Below are 14005 nucleotides of genomic sequence, written 5' to 3' on the forward strand. Positions count from 1 at the left end.
CCCCGTCATCTCCAGAACCCCACGGGGGGACTCCCAGGAGCTCCAGGCAACCTCTCCATGCAGGGCCAGCCATCCCGCAGGACGTGCCCCCATCCTTGCTGCCTACCTTGTTTGCAGCCTTGGCTGTCTCCAGTGCCGCCCCCCCATCCCCCTCCCCCGGCCCCGATGTTCTCCAGCCCGGTCTTGGGCTCCAGAAAGCCAGGCAGATGCCCTGAGCCCGGGGGGGACGCGGTGGGTAGGAAGACCGTGTGGGGCCCTGAGCACAAGATGTGCAAGAGCCCACAGCGTCACCCCAGGCTCAGAGTCGCCCTCCGACGCCGTGGGCTGGAGGGGGCAGCCGGCAGCCCCGTGCAGATGGGTAAGGGGCAGCTCGGCTGGGGGCTGCTCAGGAACCTGCTTCCATGTGAAGGAGGTAAGCCGTAGCCTCCCGCTGCGCCAGCCCACCTGCTGCAGCCTCTGTGCCCGTGCGGCCCCGGAGCGCCAGGGCAGCCCAGCAGCGGGCTCGCTCCCACCAGCCCCCGGCCCGCCCCTCCCGTGCAGTGGAGGAAGACCGAGGCTCCCGCACCGGCCGCCACTGTGTGCGTTCTGTTCTCCTACGCACCAGCCCGGGCCCCTTCTCTCGGGCTGGTTGGCCAGACCACGGCTCCACCTAGCATGCTAGTGCTTAGAGAGCAGGAGCCGGTGGGCAGTGTTCAGGGAGAGCCTCTCCGGGGTCCTTGAAGCGGGTGCATCTCATCAACCGCAGCTGGACGCAGCTTGCTGCTGGGGGCGGCACATGAAGCCAGATGACAGGCGTCTACCGCCCAGGGCTGCCGTGACACCCTCTGGGCCTGGCTGCCATGGGCGGGGCTGGTAGGGGCCCATCTCACTCTGGGTTCTCTGGTTTGCAGTCCGTGTACGAACGACAGGGGATTGCTGTAATGACGCCCACGGTTCCCGGGAGCCCAAAAGGCCCGTTTCTGGGCCTCCCCCGAGGTACGATGCGAAGGCAGAAATCAATAGGTAAGAAGCATGGCCTACACCCACAGAGGTTCCCCCTGGCTCTCAGAGAAGCCCTCAGAGCCCCAGGGCAGAGCCGACCCCCAGGCCTGCCCTAGCCACCCCCGGGGCCACTCACCAGGGGCCTCCGAACGCCCCAGCAGACTGGAACCCTTCTACCTGCTGCAACAAAGTCCAGCCTTGCAAACGCATTATCTGTGCTAACACCAGCAGGGTGAAGGGGCCCATGTCAGGAGGGAGGCAGGGGGCAGACCGGGGTGGTCTGGGAAGCCCCCTCCCTCATCCCACCGGGATCAGAGTGGCAGGTGGAGGGGGGACCCCTGCTCGGTGCAATCCCCGCGTTCCCTGCGTTGCCTGGAACGAAACTGCCATGTTTCTCAGGGCGAGCTCGGTGGAACACTTCCGGGGGTGGGGGGCCAGGTTCTAGAACTCGGATAAACCAGTGTCCTTGTGTCATAGAAAGCCACCTACCTCCTTGTTAATGTCCCAATGACACCTACTGATGCTTCCGGGCGAGGTGACTGTGACCCTGCCAGGCAGCCCCTTTGTGAGACAGTCCAGCACTGTCTGTACCACGTAAATTCTCAAAGGAGCCGCCACTGCTGGACACCAGTGGACGCAGCCATCCCAGGCCAGCCCTTGGGGACGCCATGGGGTGGTTTCTGGGAGCACCCCCTGTGCTGTTGTGTGGGGGCCTGGTTCCTTTGTCACCAGTGTGCGGTGGCTCACAGGCAGTGATCCAGTAGTGACCATGGTGGCATCTGGCTCCTAAAACTCGCCCTCCCAGGTGCACAGGGCCACCGCAGAGTAGCATAGACGCCGTGTTGTGTCCCCGGCTCTGTACCTGGTTAATAACAATTGATTTCCTCCTGTCAGACAGCAGAATCTTTCTATCAGGTCAGTGAACCTTACAGTTTGGAATCTGTGATCTGAATGCAACCCCTACACTTACTCTATAAGGCGTATTCTTAAATTATTACTCCTTGGGAACATCACTGTCAGGCAACCCATGTGTAGCGAACGGTCAAGAAGGCCTTTCAGCAATCCGTCTGTTCGATACCAAAACACCCTCCCACAGGAGTACGTTAAATTGGGAATACCCTTATCGAATGGAAATTTTCATTGGAATAAATTATTGTAGTTTGTCCTAGAAGGTTTTTTTTTTTTTATTTGAAGTAATTCATTCCGTTACCTCTTTGAACACCTGCATGCCGCCAGCGTGAGACCTGAGTCCCTCCCATCTGTGTGTGTGTGTGTGTCCCTTCCCGTCTCCGGGAGTGCGTTCTGTTGATGTTTCACTGTCTCGGACCGTGGGAAAGAGTCTAGACTGTAAGCCCTGCCCAGTTGACCCGCACAGAGAAGCCAGACCCAGTGAGGCCAGATGCCCACCGTCACCACACCAGGCCCCGCGGCACATTCGTACGCAACAGGGGCTGCTCCACTATGTCAGGTCCTGGGGGCACGCCCTGACTTGCTGCCACGTCTGCTGAATGCTGACCCAGCTTAGCAGTGACGGTGGAAAGTTCCTGGCCCCCCAGCCCAGTGCAGAGGGTCTTAGGATGACCCAGGGGGGCTCCTGAGGCCAGTGACCCAGGGTTTGCTCCCGAAGCGGCTCCTGGCTGGGGCTGGGGTCTTGAGTTAGAGAGGACTCTGGACCCCCTCCCCTCACAGGTGTGTCAAAGAGCCAGAAAGACCTTCTCTGCCTCACAGCTGTCCTCCTGAGGGACCCCCAATGCCCTCCAGGCCGCAGGTGACAAACCGGGCTCCCGTCACTTGGGCAAGGCCAGCTTTTGGGCCCCCCAGCAGCAGCACCATCCACGTCACACGGGCCTGGCCAAGCCCCACGGGACAGATGCGTCCTGCCCCAGCCCAGCCCCAGGGTGTTCACGCGCACCCACGTGCTGGCACGCGGCTTGTGGCCCTGGGCACCTGCCCCACCCCACGCATCCCTCCCCACTGCTACTCTGGGCGCCGCACACGGAACACCTCAACAGCACGCACTCAGTGCCTCCCAGCACCTTTCTCTTGTTTTCTTTTCTTTCCCGGTTTCCTGTCTTTTCCTTGGGGGGCTCGGCTGGGCCACGTAAGCTCTTGGCGTGTGGCTTGTGCTGTGCTCCGTGAACACGTGTGCACCGTGGTTCGTTGTGGTGTGCAGACATACGCGTAGCACAAACCTAGGAGCTTGGTGGGGAGTCCCGGTCATGGTTGCAAACTAAGCCTGCCTTCTCCTTGCAGGAATAACGGAGGAAGAGCGGCAGTTTCTGGCCCCTCCGATGCTGAAGTTCACCAGAAGCCTGTCCATGCCGGACACCTCCGAGGACATCCCGCCCCCACCGCAGTCTGTGCCCCCATCCCCCCCACCCCCATCCCCCACCACCTACAACTGCCCCAAGTCCCCAACCCCAAGAGTCTACGGGACCATCAAGCCAGCGTTCAATCAGAACCCCGCTGCCAAGGTGCCCCCCGCGGCTCGCTCGGACACGGTGGCCACGGTGATGAGAGACAAGGGGATGTATTACCGGCGGGAGCTGGACCGCTACTCCCTGGACTCCGACGACCTCTACAGCCGCAGCGCCGCTGCCCAGGCCAACTTCCGCGCCAAGAGAGGCCAGATGCCAGAAAACCCGTACTCGGAGGTGGGGAGGATCGCGAGCAAAGCCGTGTACGTCCCCGCCAAGCCCGCTCGGCGGAAGGGCATGCTGGTGAAGCAGTCCAATGTGGAGGACAGCCCTGAGAAGACGTGCTCCATCCCCATCCCGACCATCATCGTGAAGGAGCCCTCCACCAGCAGCAGCGGGAAGAGCAGCCAGGGCAGCAGCACGGAGATCGACCCGCAGGCCCCCGAGCCGCCGGGCCAGCTGCGGCCTGACGACAGCCTGACCGTCAGCAGCCCCTTCGCTGCCGCCATCGCTGGGGCCGTCCGCGACCGGGAGAAGCGGCTGGAAGCCAGGAGGAACTCCCCGGCCTTCCTCTCCACAGACCTGGGGGATGAGGACGTCGGACTGGGGCCGCCCGCTGCCCGGGCACACCCCTCCAACTTCCCCGAAGATGTCGGCTTCGGCGAGGAGGATGGCGCCGAGCCGCTGTCGTTGCCCACGCCGGTGGCACCGCCCAGGGAGCCCGAGAACCACTTCGTGGGTGGTGGCGAGGCCGCAGCTCAGGGGGAGGCCGGCAGGCCGCTGAATTCCACATCCAAAGCCAAGGGTCCCGAGGGCAGCCCCGCAGTGCCCCCCAAGAGCAGCAGCGCGGCCAGCCCCGAGAATTACGTCCACCCGCTCACAGGCCGGCTGCTGGACCCCAGCTCCCCGCTGGCCCTGGCGCTGTCTGCAAGGGACCGAGCCATGAAGGAGTCCCAACAGGGCCCCAAGGGGGAGGCCCCCAAGGCCGACCTCCACAAACCTCTCTACATCGATACCAAAATGCGGCCCAGCGTGGAAGCAGGCTTCCCTCCGGTCACCAGGCAGAACACACGGGGACCCCTGAGGCGGCAGGAGACCGAGAACAAGTACGAGGCAGAGCTGGGCAAGGACCGCAAGGGCGAGGACAAGAAGCACATGCTCATCAACATCGTGGACACGTCCCAGCAGAGGTCGGCCGGCCTGCTGATGGTCCACACTGTGGACGCGGCCACCACCGACCACCTGCTGCAGGAAGAGGACGAGAAAGCCGACGTGGAGGCCAAGCCAGACCACTCGCTGTCCGAGGGGCCAGAAGGCGCTCCCGAAACCGAAGGTGCTTTACAGATCTCCGCCAGCCCCGAGCCCGCCGCCGCCGTGCCTGGCAGGACCATAGTGGCAGCGGGCTCCGTGGAAGAGGCGGTGATCTTGCCATTCCGCATCCCTCCTCCCCCTCTGGCATCCGTGGATCTGGATGAGGATTTTATTTTTACAGAGCCATTGCCTCCCCCCCTGGAATTCGCAAATAGTTTTGATATCCCCGATGACCGCATCGCTTCTGTCCCTGCTCTCACGGACCTGGTCAAGCAGAAGAAACAGGACACCTCCCCGTCCCCTTCGTTGAACCCCAGCCAACCAGCCAACTGTGCAGACAGTAAGAAGCCGGCTGGCCTTTCCAACTGCCTGCCTGCCTCCTTCCTGCCGCCCCCCGAGAACTTTGACGTGGTCACGGACTCTGGGATCGAGGAGGTGGACAGCCGGAGTAGCAGTGACCACCATCTCGAGACAACCAGCACCATCTCCACGGTGTCCAGCATGTCCACCCTGTCCTCCGAAGGCGGGGAGAACGTGGACACCTGCACAGTCTATGCAGATGGGCAAGCATTTACGGTGGACAAGCCCCCAGTACCTCCGAAGCCAAAAGTGAAGCCCGTAATTCCCAAAAGCAACGCACTTTATCAGGACGCGCTGGTGGAGGAGGACGTGGACAGCTTCGTCATCCCTCCCCCGGCACCCCCGCCGCCGCCGGGCAGCGCCCAGCCTGGGGCCACGAAGGTCACGCCACCAAGGACCTCCAAGTTGTGGGGGGACGTGTCTGAGGTCAGAAGCCCGATTCGCTCAGGCCCAAAGGCAAACGTGATCAGTGAATTGAACTCAATCCTGCAGCAAATGAACCGAGAGAAATCGGCAAAGCCGGGGGAAGGATTGGATTCGCCCACAGGAACCAAGCCTGCCAGCCTCGCTCCAAGGTAAGTCCCACAATCGGCTTAGACGCAGACTGCCCCGTGCCGGCTTTCCCATCTCGTCCAGTCAGGGCCGACCAGGAAAGGCCCTCGGGGAGCAGCCAGAGTGGACGTGAAGCGGGGAATCCATCAGGCCTTGTGCAGGCCGCACCTGTTACTCACCGTCCACCCCACCCTCCTGGAGTCCAGCACGGCAGAGCGCACACCTCGGCCATCCCGGCAGGACACGGCCCTCCCCGAGTCAAGACCTGTATTCAAACGCAGCCACACAGGGCCAGCCCCACCACGGCTTCCCAAGAGGAGCTCTGGTCCCTGTCGTCCCATGTCCTCCAGAACTCTGCCAGGACCCCCCCCCCCGAGGTCATTCTGGAGCCTCGCAGATGCTAAAACCGAGCTCCGCCAGCTGGCAGCAGGGAATAGCCTTGCCAAAGGAGAGTGAGTGGGGCGGCGGCCTGCGCGTGTGGTTAAGTGTGCGTGGATCCTTCTCGCTTCCTCCCATCAGACGGGCTGGAGAGCTAGGGAAGGTGCCAGGTGGTGGCTTCCCAAATGGGCTCAGAGGAGAATGCCCCCCTCCACCCCCACCAGACCAGCCCTCAAGCAGGCATCACGGAAGAGGGCGTCCATGTCTCCCCTGGGCCACCATTCATGATTCACGCAGCGTTCAAGGTGCTGCTACCGCAGCTGGGGGTTGGGGGTGAGGGGTCACATCTAAACGGAGCCAGAAGGCTCTGAGGAGGCACGCCGTGCCCTACAGCAGGCCCCTCGCGCTCTGCCTAGAGCTCGGGGGGTGATTCTCACCAGAGCTGTTCGCTCGCTCAGACCCGCAGACCCTCCCCATGCTGGGCGTTCCTCCCGGGACGCACTCCGTTCCCTGCCCCACGCCTCTGTCCGTTCCCAGGTCTCCTCGATTTGACTACCGAGTCTTTCTTCATGCTCCCTCCGGACAGGCGTTTGCCTCAAACGTCTCACCCATTAACCAGCGACACCCCCTGCGGTTGGGCCGAGGGCCATAGTTTCCCCAGTTACCCTTTAGCATGATGTAATAAATGACTCAAATGGCTCCCATTACGCTCGGAGAAATACTGATGGGCCGGCCTTGGTAGAGAGAAGCAGGGCGACACTCCGTCTTTTAATGGACACTCTACCGCTCACTGTGACACGGAGTAACCCCGCCAGCGGAAGAGGCAGTCCGCAGAAAGTCCCCGTTTCTGGCGGACATCTGCACACACGTACCTACAAATACCAAATACCTGGAAGTTTGAAAGGAAAGTCTTAGTACTGGCCGGTTTTGCCCTTTCCCTGTGCGTGAGAATACAGCGCTTGGCTGCTACATCACGTGAGGCACAAGGATGAGCACGCTCTCTCTCGAGTGCTTCCCATTCTTACAGAACGCTGGCCTGCGAGTGCAGGGGAGCGGGTACTGATTGTACCCATTCTCCAGAAGTGGAAAGTGGGGCGCGGGGCAGCCAGGCCCCATGCACGGCGGGAGACTGAACCAGGACTCGGGCCGAGGGCCTGGCCTGGCGCTTCCCCTCGTGGCCAGTGTCTGAGCTCGGAAGAGTCTGAAGGGGTGACCCAAGGGCTGCTCAGGGCCTTTAGCCCCCCCTGCCCCGAGCCCTCCCATCCCGATCCAGGGGCCTCTGGATTGCTCACCACCTCCACTACCTTCCCAACTGTGTGAGCCCCCAGGGGCAGGAGGCAGAGTCCCGAGGGCTTCCCCACCTGCGTTTCCCTCGGTGGGAGGGGCCTCAGAGCCGACGTCACCTGGCAGAATCCTGTTGGATTTCTCGAGAACAGCTGTAGGACCCCTCCAAGCGATGCTCAGATGCCAAGAGCAGCCACCTCCGGTCTGCTCTGTTATTTATAACCCCGTTCCCTTACAACGAGAACATCAGCCGACATCGATCCAGGCCTCCCCAAATGCTGGGCATCACGCCGCATGGGCACTGCTGACGCGGGGCCTGCCGTGATCTCCTGGGCGCACACGAGCAGACTGAAGGTCAGAGAAGCGGAGCGCATGGCCAGGGCAGAGACCTGACCTCCCACCCAGGGAGCATCTCAGGGTTCCACTCGTGAGCTGTTGTGGGAGCCAGGGATCAGCCTCGAAGGAAGGGGCGGCTGCCCGAGCTGTCTGCAGGGCTGAGATCCCTGAGGGCAGGCCATCCCCAGGCCTTTGCGGGCCACCTGAGACTGCCTGCTTGCCAGAGCCCTTCTCTTTGGTGACCCGGTGGCTGACGGCAGACCAGGCCGTCACCAGGCAGCCCCCAGCACTGCTGAGCACCAGGGGCGGCATCTTATTCTCGGCTCTCAGCCAAGGGTGGCACTGAGCTGGCCTGGGCATCTGATGGCCTTGAGCCCCAAGGACAAAGAGGAAGGTCGTCACCTTCAGGCGCTACACGGGGCCTTCCACCTGCTACCGTGGCCTAACTGTCGCACAGCCTCACTGGGCAAAGCCCTAAGCAACCGTGAGGTGTGGCCGTGAAGCTGCTGACAAGAGTGAGGTGGGTGACAGCTGCTGGGCCGGGGGCAAGCCTTGATTGACAGACCTGGGTGTTTGCCCATTTGGAGGCCACCTGCCAGGGTGGCTCACCGCTACTTGCGGTCACGTCTAGGACCTCGGGCTGGGAGTGGCCCCGGTGGCAAGGGCGCAGACCGACGCGCGGGGCAGCCTCCTGAGAAGGTGGTTCTCCAGGGAGAGCGAGAAGCAAGCACGCGCACAAACCTTCTCTCCACAGAAACTTTCCCTCGCCCGAGAGCTCGAGTTTTGCGGCTCACTGCTTGGCTGCCTCTAGCTACTGAGGCGAAACTCTTCACTTCTCGGAAGAGCCCAGGGTGGGACCGGACCCTTGCCTACCTGAGGACGTGAGGCTCGACCTGAGCCACACAGCTCCTGTCTGTCCCCAAGACCAGAGAGGACACGGGATCTGGAGACGCCCTGGCTACCGCTGGGCTGGCGAGAGCGTGATCGAGAAGTTTCCTGAGCACCGAGGCTGGAGACGCCCCACTGAGCGGGGAGCGGCCTGGCAGCTCGGGGGAAAGCGGTCCTTCCGCCGCCCAGCCCGACCTTTCCAGGAAGTGGCCTCGTCTTGGAAGAGAAGACCAGCTTGGATCAAAGCAAAGACAGCAGTGGTTTGAGGGCGTCTGCAAGCAGTGTGTGAGCCCTAGCCCTTCCCGGGAAGCTCTGAGTCAGGAGGGTGGCTGGCCGAGCTCCCCTTAGAACAGGCGCTGGCGAACGTGCTACCCACGGCTGCAAGGAGGTCCTTCCCGCACACGCTTGCTCCTCTTCAAAGCGCTTCGGTGATCTCCGTCCCCCGAGGATTTCGTGGTGATGGTGGAGGGCTCTGCATCACCGGCCTCCTCCCGGTTCTGGAACACTTGGTGTTTTGCTTGAAGTCATGGGGCCCCGTGCAGCCCCGGCCGCGCCCCAGGGGCAGAGCTGGAAAGCCTACAGGACACTCCGTTCCTGAGCCTGGAAGCCTGGCCCAGCCCAGGGCCTCCTGAGTCCCCGGCCAGGAGTCCCCGAGTTGCTGTTTTGTAGGGACCCGGGGCCAGTCCTGAGGGAGGAGAGTAGCGGCAGGGATACACCCCCACAGAGGCCTGGGCCCTCGGAAGCCGGGCAGCGGACGTGAAGTTGGCAAGGACCTCTCTTGCACCGGGGGCCGTGCTGAGCCTTGGGGCTCGTCCCCGCTCCGGAAAACATTCCAGGCCTCTCCTCCGTGGGCAGCTGCACTCTTTAAGGGGGAAGACGGACAGGAAGTAAGAAACAGGAGAAACCCAAGCACACCAGTGCGACGAAGGAATGGGGCTGACTCCCAAGTCCGAGGAACATGGGCAGGAAGAAGGTGACAGTCCTTAAGGAAGTGACCTTGGAATGATCTGAAATACAGAAAGGAGGCAGGTGTGTGGACAGCCAGGAGTGGAGCATCCCAGGCACAGGGACAGGGGCACAAAGCCTGGAGGCCAGAAAGTGCCTGCCCTGCTGAGGGAGGCCTGGCAGGCCTCGGAGGAGGGAGAGCGGGATTGTGTGCTTTCTGCGAGAAGGTGGCCGTCCCAGGCTTTGTGTGACCTGACCGTGTCAGTTACCGGCAGCCACCCAGCACAGCAGCTCTCACAGTGGCACAGGTGCCCCTCGCCGGCTGGGGCGGGGTCCATGTGCAAGGCCGGGGGCCCTGCGCTCCGTAGACCAAGAGGCAGATTCAAAGGCCAAGGGCCTCAGGAACCCAGATTGGTAACTCCATTTGCCTGACTTCTGCGTTTTGCCTGGAGGCCCAGACAACCCAGACATCATTTCCAGAGCAAGACAGACGCGCTGCTCTGTGTCTAGCGCTTCCGTGGCCACACAGAGTCAGTCTCGTTTTCATCCTGTGTGTGCGGGGGGGAGCGAGCAGTGGACGTAAGCTTGTGGGGGTCCCCCTTCAGCTTCCGTCCAGAGGGCACAGCATCCGCCGGGTTCCAAGGCCCCTCCAGCTCCTCTCGGCCTGGCCTCCCCCTCCTGGGGGCCCAGATGGGCTCGGGGGAGGAAAGCCCTCCTCCTCGGCCCCACACGGCCAGACCCTGCATCCGCCCTCGCCTGGCTGGTGCCCCCAGCGCCTCCCCAGCTCTGCAGAATTATCATGAGAGCCTCTTGGCTTTAAAATCAATCAATTTGGGTTGTTAAAAAATTATCTCCGCCCAGCTGGTCCCAAAGCACGGACTTCAAAGCTAACTCAGTAATAGAAGCTGCCGAAGCGCATTCCCTTAACCTCGACGCCGTCATGGGGTTTTTACCATTTCACGGCCCCCAACCGATACGGGAAGGGAACGTCAGTGAATAGAAGTGTAGATAACTGGGCTAACTGGGCGAGTGCTGCACGCAGGGCATCGTGAAATGGGCTCTAGGTGTGTTGTCTTGTAGACGGTGCTGGACGAGGGTCATTCCAGTCCAGCCACAGCCTTTCCCCGTGCTCACCCCGCGGCCGATCGCAAGTGTGGCTCTTAGGTTCTCACTTTCCTGTCCGGATTTTAAGATCAGTCAGCGGGAGCACGTCAGGGTGCAGCTCCCTGAAAACGGGGTGCCTTCCTGACCGGCTTGGATGTGGACGTTCTGACAGGAGGCTTCGGGCTCCCGATGGACCCAAGACACCCACCGCACTCCCAGTCCCTTAAGGTGCCAATCGGGCCACAAGCTAAACCGTACCCACCCCCCCAATGACGCAACACTGACGCCGCACACATCTGTGGGCCGAGGCCCCCGGCGGTGCTCAGGGCCCGTGGCGGCCGTGAGGACTGGGCAGCAGAGGCACCGACACCACCCAGGCGAGGAGCCAGGGAGAACACGATGGTGGCAGTGCTCGGGCCTTAGGCCGGTGTGGGAATGACTCGGTTGCCCTCCCACCCCCCCGTCCCAGGGCCACTTCATAAGAGCACTTGAGCAGGAAGGGCCATGTCCACACAAGAAGCCCCTGGTAACTAAACCGCAGAAGCGGGACTGGGCGCGCTGGGGCAGTCTCACGCCAGACGGGTTCAGAGCTGCTGCCCAGTGCGGGTGCAGGACAACAGACACATCCAGGCGGCATCACCCAGCAGCCACTGGCCCACATTCAGTGGCCATCCGAGAGCCAGACGGGATCTGTAAACACAGTGAAAAAGCCACTGGAATCTGCCTGCCCCCACCCCAGTTAACTGCTTCTGGCTAATGAAATAACAGGCGTCTCTGAGAGTCAGTCAGCTCTCAATTCTTGCTTTAATTCTGTTTCCATATGGATTAGATTGAAAAGGCAGCACGGAGAGTGCTGAGCCAAGAGAGCGTGTGTGCGCGTGCGTGTGTCTGTGTCTACATCAGAGCGACACGTTCCCGCACGTTCCACCCGGGGACCCAGTGGCTGCTTAGCAACGTCCGATCTCTGGAGCCAGGAGGATCCAGTGAATAGTGCCAGTGTGATGAACCAAGAGGACCAAACTGCTGAGAGGGAGGGCAGGGTGGGCCAGCCCAGAGAGCGCCTTTGCTCTGCTTCTCAGGCTCCCTGGTGACTCTTTTCCACCCTGACTCCCCACCAGCCCCAAGGGCGTGGCCAGATCCGGGGTGTCCCCTCCCCACCCTGCCCCGTGATTAGCTGCCAGGCGTTCAGGTGTAGACCTGAAGCAGAGCACAGGTACCTGCGGGGCCCCTTCCCCCACCAGGAATGCTGACTTAGACTTGCCAGGCTGCAGAAGACAAAGGACGACTCGGGAACCCTCAGCAGGGTCTCAGCGACGAGCTCGAGCTCGTCCTCTGAGGACTGCGGTCCTCACGTTTGCACCAGGCTTTCCCTGGGTAATTTTCTTCTTTACGTTCACATTCTCCCAAGCCAGGGAAGGCGGTGTCGGGAATTTCCCATTCTAAACATGAGCAGGACCCCCGTATTCATCTTCCAGTCTGGCCAGCGAGGCGGACTGCCCTCTACCTGCCTCCTCGGCCACAAAGGGACCAGCCTCGTAGGTTCTCGGCTGATGTCTGTATCCCCGATTTCATTTCATCCATCGAAAAAAGCTTCTTCTTAAATTTTAATTAATTTTGCAGTGTTGTCTCAAGCCATTCCATTCTGTCATTTTCATGTGCTCTCGTGATGGGCGTTCACAGAAGAGGGTCATGCTGAACAGAAGTAAGTGCCGCCTCGATCTCTGGTGTGTGCTGCTGTCCCCCCCTGCTGCCCACCAGTGTGTTTGGAGAGCCTTCTCTTTTTTCCAACAACAAACACAGCTACCTGCAAGACCTTCCTTTCTAAATAAATAAATAAACAAACCATCCCAGCTACCTGGGGATGGTTGGGATGTTTGCAGGGGGAGGACGGTGCTGACAGCCGTGCTCTGGCTCAAAGGTGCCCACTGTTCAGTGTGGCCCGGGCTTGGGGGCCCTCCCCAACTGTGCTGCCCCAGTGGGTCCACCCAGAGTCAAGGGCATGGGCACTGGCACCATGCAGTATCACCTCCGGAAAAAGCACATCTGGACTCTTACAACAAAGCAAGACCTGAGCAAAGGTGCTCTTGTAATTTACACGCTTTACAAAACTCGTCTCTTCCCCAGAGCTTCCGGTCCCTAATTAACAGCTCAGATCGCCTCCAGATGGAGTAGCTTTGTGCCTACTCATGGTTTCGTTTCAACCATCTTAGCTTAATTGTTGTATCAAAGCAGAACCAATGAGTCTTCCCAAAACAGAGGTGCCTGAGTGCTGTGGAGCGGACAGAGCAGGCACAGGCCACCTTGCCGGGCGTCCCGCAGCACTCCCTGCCGGCCTGCACTTTGGCCCAAGCTGGAAGTGGAGTGGGGCTTCCCATCCTACTTGAGCAGCAGAATGCGCAGGTTTCTCCTTAAACCTTTGCTGCGTCCACCCCTCTCTCAAGAACCTGACCGAGGTCCCAGAGGTGCTGGCTCCCCGCCCCTACAGCTGGCACCACTGGGGCTCCTACTTCTAGATTCCAAGTAGCGGACCCTGGCAGTGGTCGAGGGGCTGCCTTTTCCGGCCGGTATAACCAGTACACCAGCAACCAGCACCCACAGCCCCGGAGGTTCTTGACGGAGGTCTCCTGTCTGTACCAGATCCCGCCTGGGGCATGCGGCCCTCCGGGAAGCTGCATGAGGACACCCTGGGGGTGGCTGTCCCTGGTCCAGTCACACCCACCTGCCCCTGGAAGTGCCTGTGTCAGGACAAAGCGCGAGTCCGCCCAAGTCCCTTGATCCATGCTTGCGCGTCCCATCCTTGAAGCGGCCAGGCGTGCCGTTGGGTGCAGGAGTGTCCAAGCTTGGAGACAGCCAGGTAGCCGGCTGGGGGTTGTACCCACTTATCTGTCAGTGGCGGAGGAAACAAAGGGCGCCAAAGAAAAGCTAGGGCAGAGGACGGGCCAACCGGGCCTCGTGCCCAGCTCAGCCCTCCGCGTACAGAGACCCCCAGTCCCTGTCGCGCCCACCAGGGCAGCACCCGTGTGGCTCTTCACGTGCTCCCGAGCACAGCCTGCCCCACCCTCACCACCTGGGAGGGAGACAAGCCCATACCAACTGTGAAGACAAGGAGACTCACAGGCTAGAAAGTGCCTACGCTGGTACTGCCCAGAGCCAGACTTCACATTCCTCAAGTCCAGAGACCGGGGAGGAACCATGGTAGGAGAGATCCTTCCAGAAGGGGGTAGGTGGTCTGTCCACATTCACGTGAATGAGCCCAAAAGGAAAACACAACTCCTACTCCTGCCACCCCCCGACTGGCTGTGGCTTCTTGGGCTGTGGCGTGGACGCGCTTTCAGCGTGGGGGACAGCAGAGAAGAGCACGAACCAGAGCCCAGAGGTGTGGCTGTTCCGTCTGGGTGGGAAAGCCTGCCGTGGGCCTTGGCCAGAACCAGGGAGGGACCCCTGTGCAG

At 61.4% G+C, this 14005-nt stretch overlaps 1 protein-coding gene across 2 annotated transcripts in view; it reads left to right on the plus strand.

Annotated features, from left to right (window-relative positions):
• Positions 1–14005, plus strand: part of SHANK2 (SH3 and multiple ankyrin repeat domains 2) — a 471077-nt gene that overhangs the window by 450611 nt on the left and 6461 nt on the right. For both annotated transcript variants that reach the window (XM_080817139.1, XM_080817138.1), the window contains exons 21-22: positions 891–1002; positions 3235–5644. In XM_080817139.1, the coding sequence (XP_080673265.1) occupies positions 891–1002; positions 3235–5644 (2522 nt within the window). The remainder of the gene's footprint in view (positions 1–890; positions 1003–3234; positions 5645–14005) is intronic.

Source organism: Martes martes (genome assembly GCF_963455335.1).
Source record: "Martes martes genome assembly, chromosome: 10".
Classification (NCBI taxonomy): Eukaryota; Metazoa; Chordata; class Mammalia; order Carnivora; family Mustelidae; genus Martes; species Martes martes.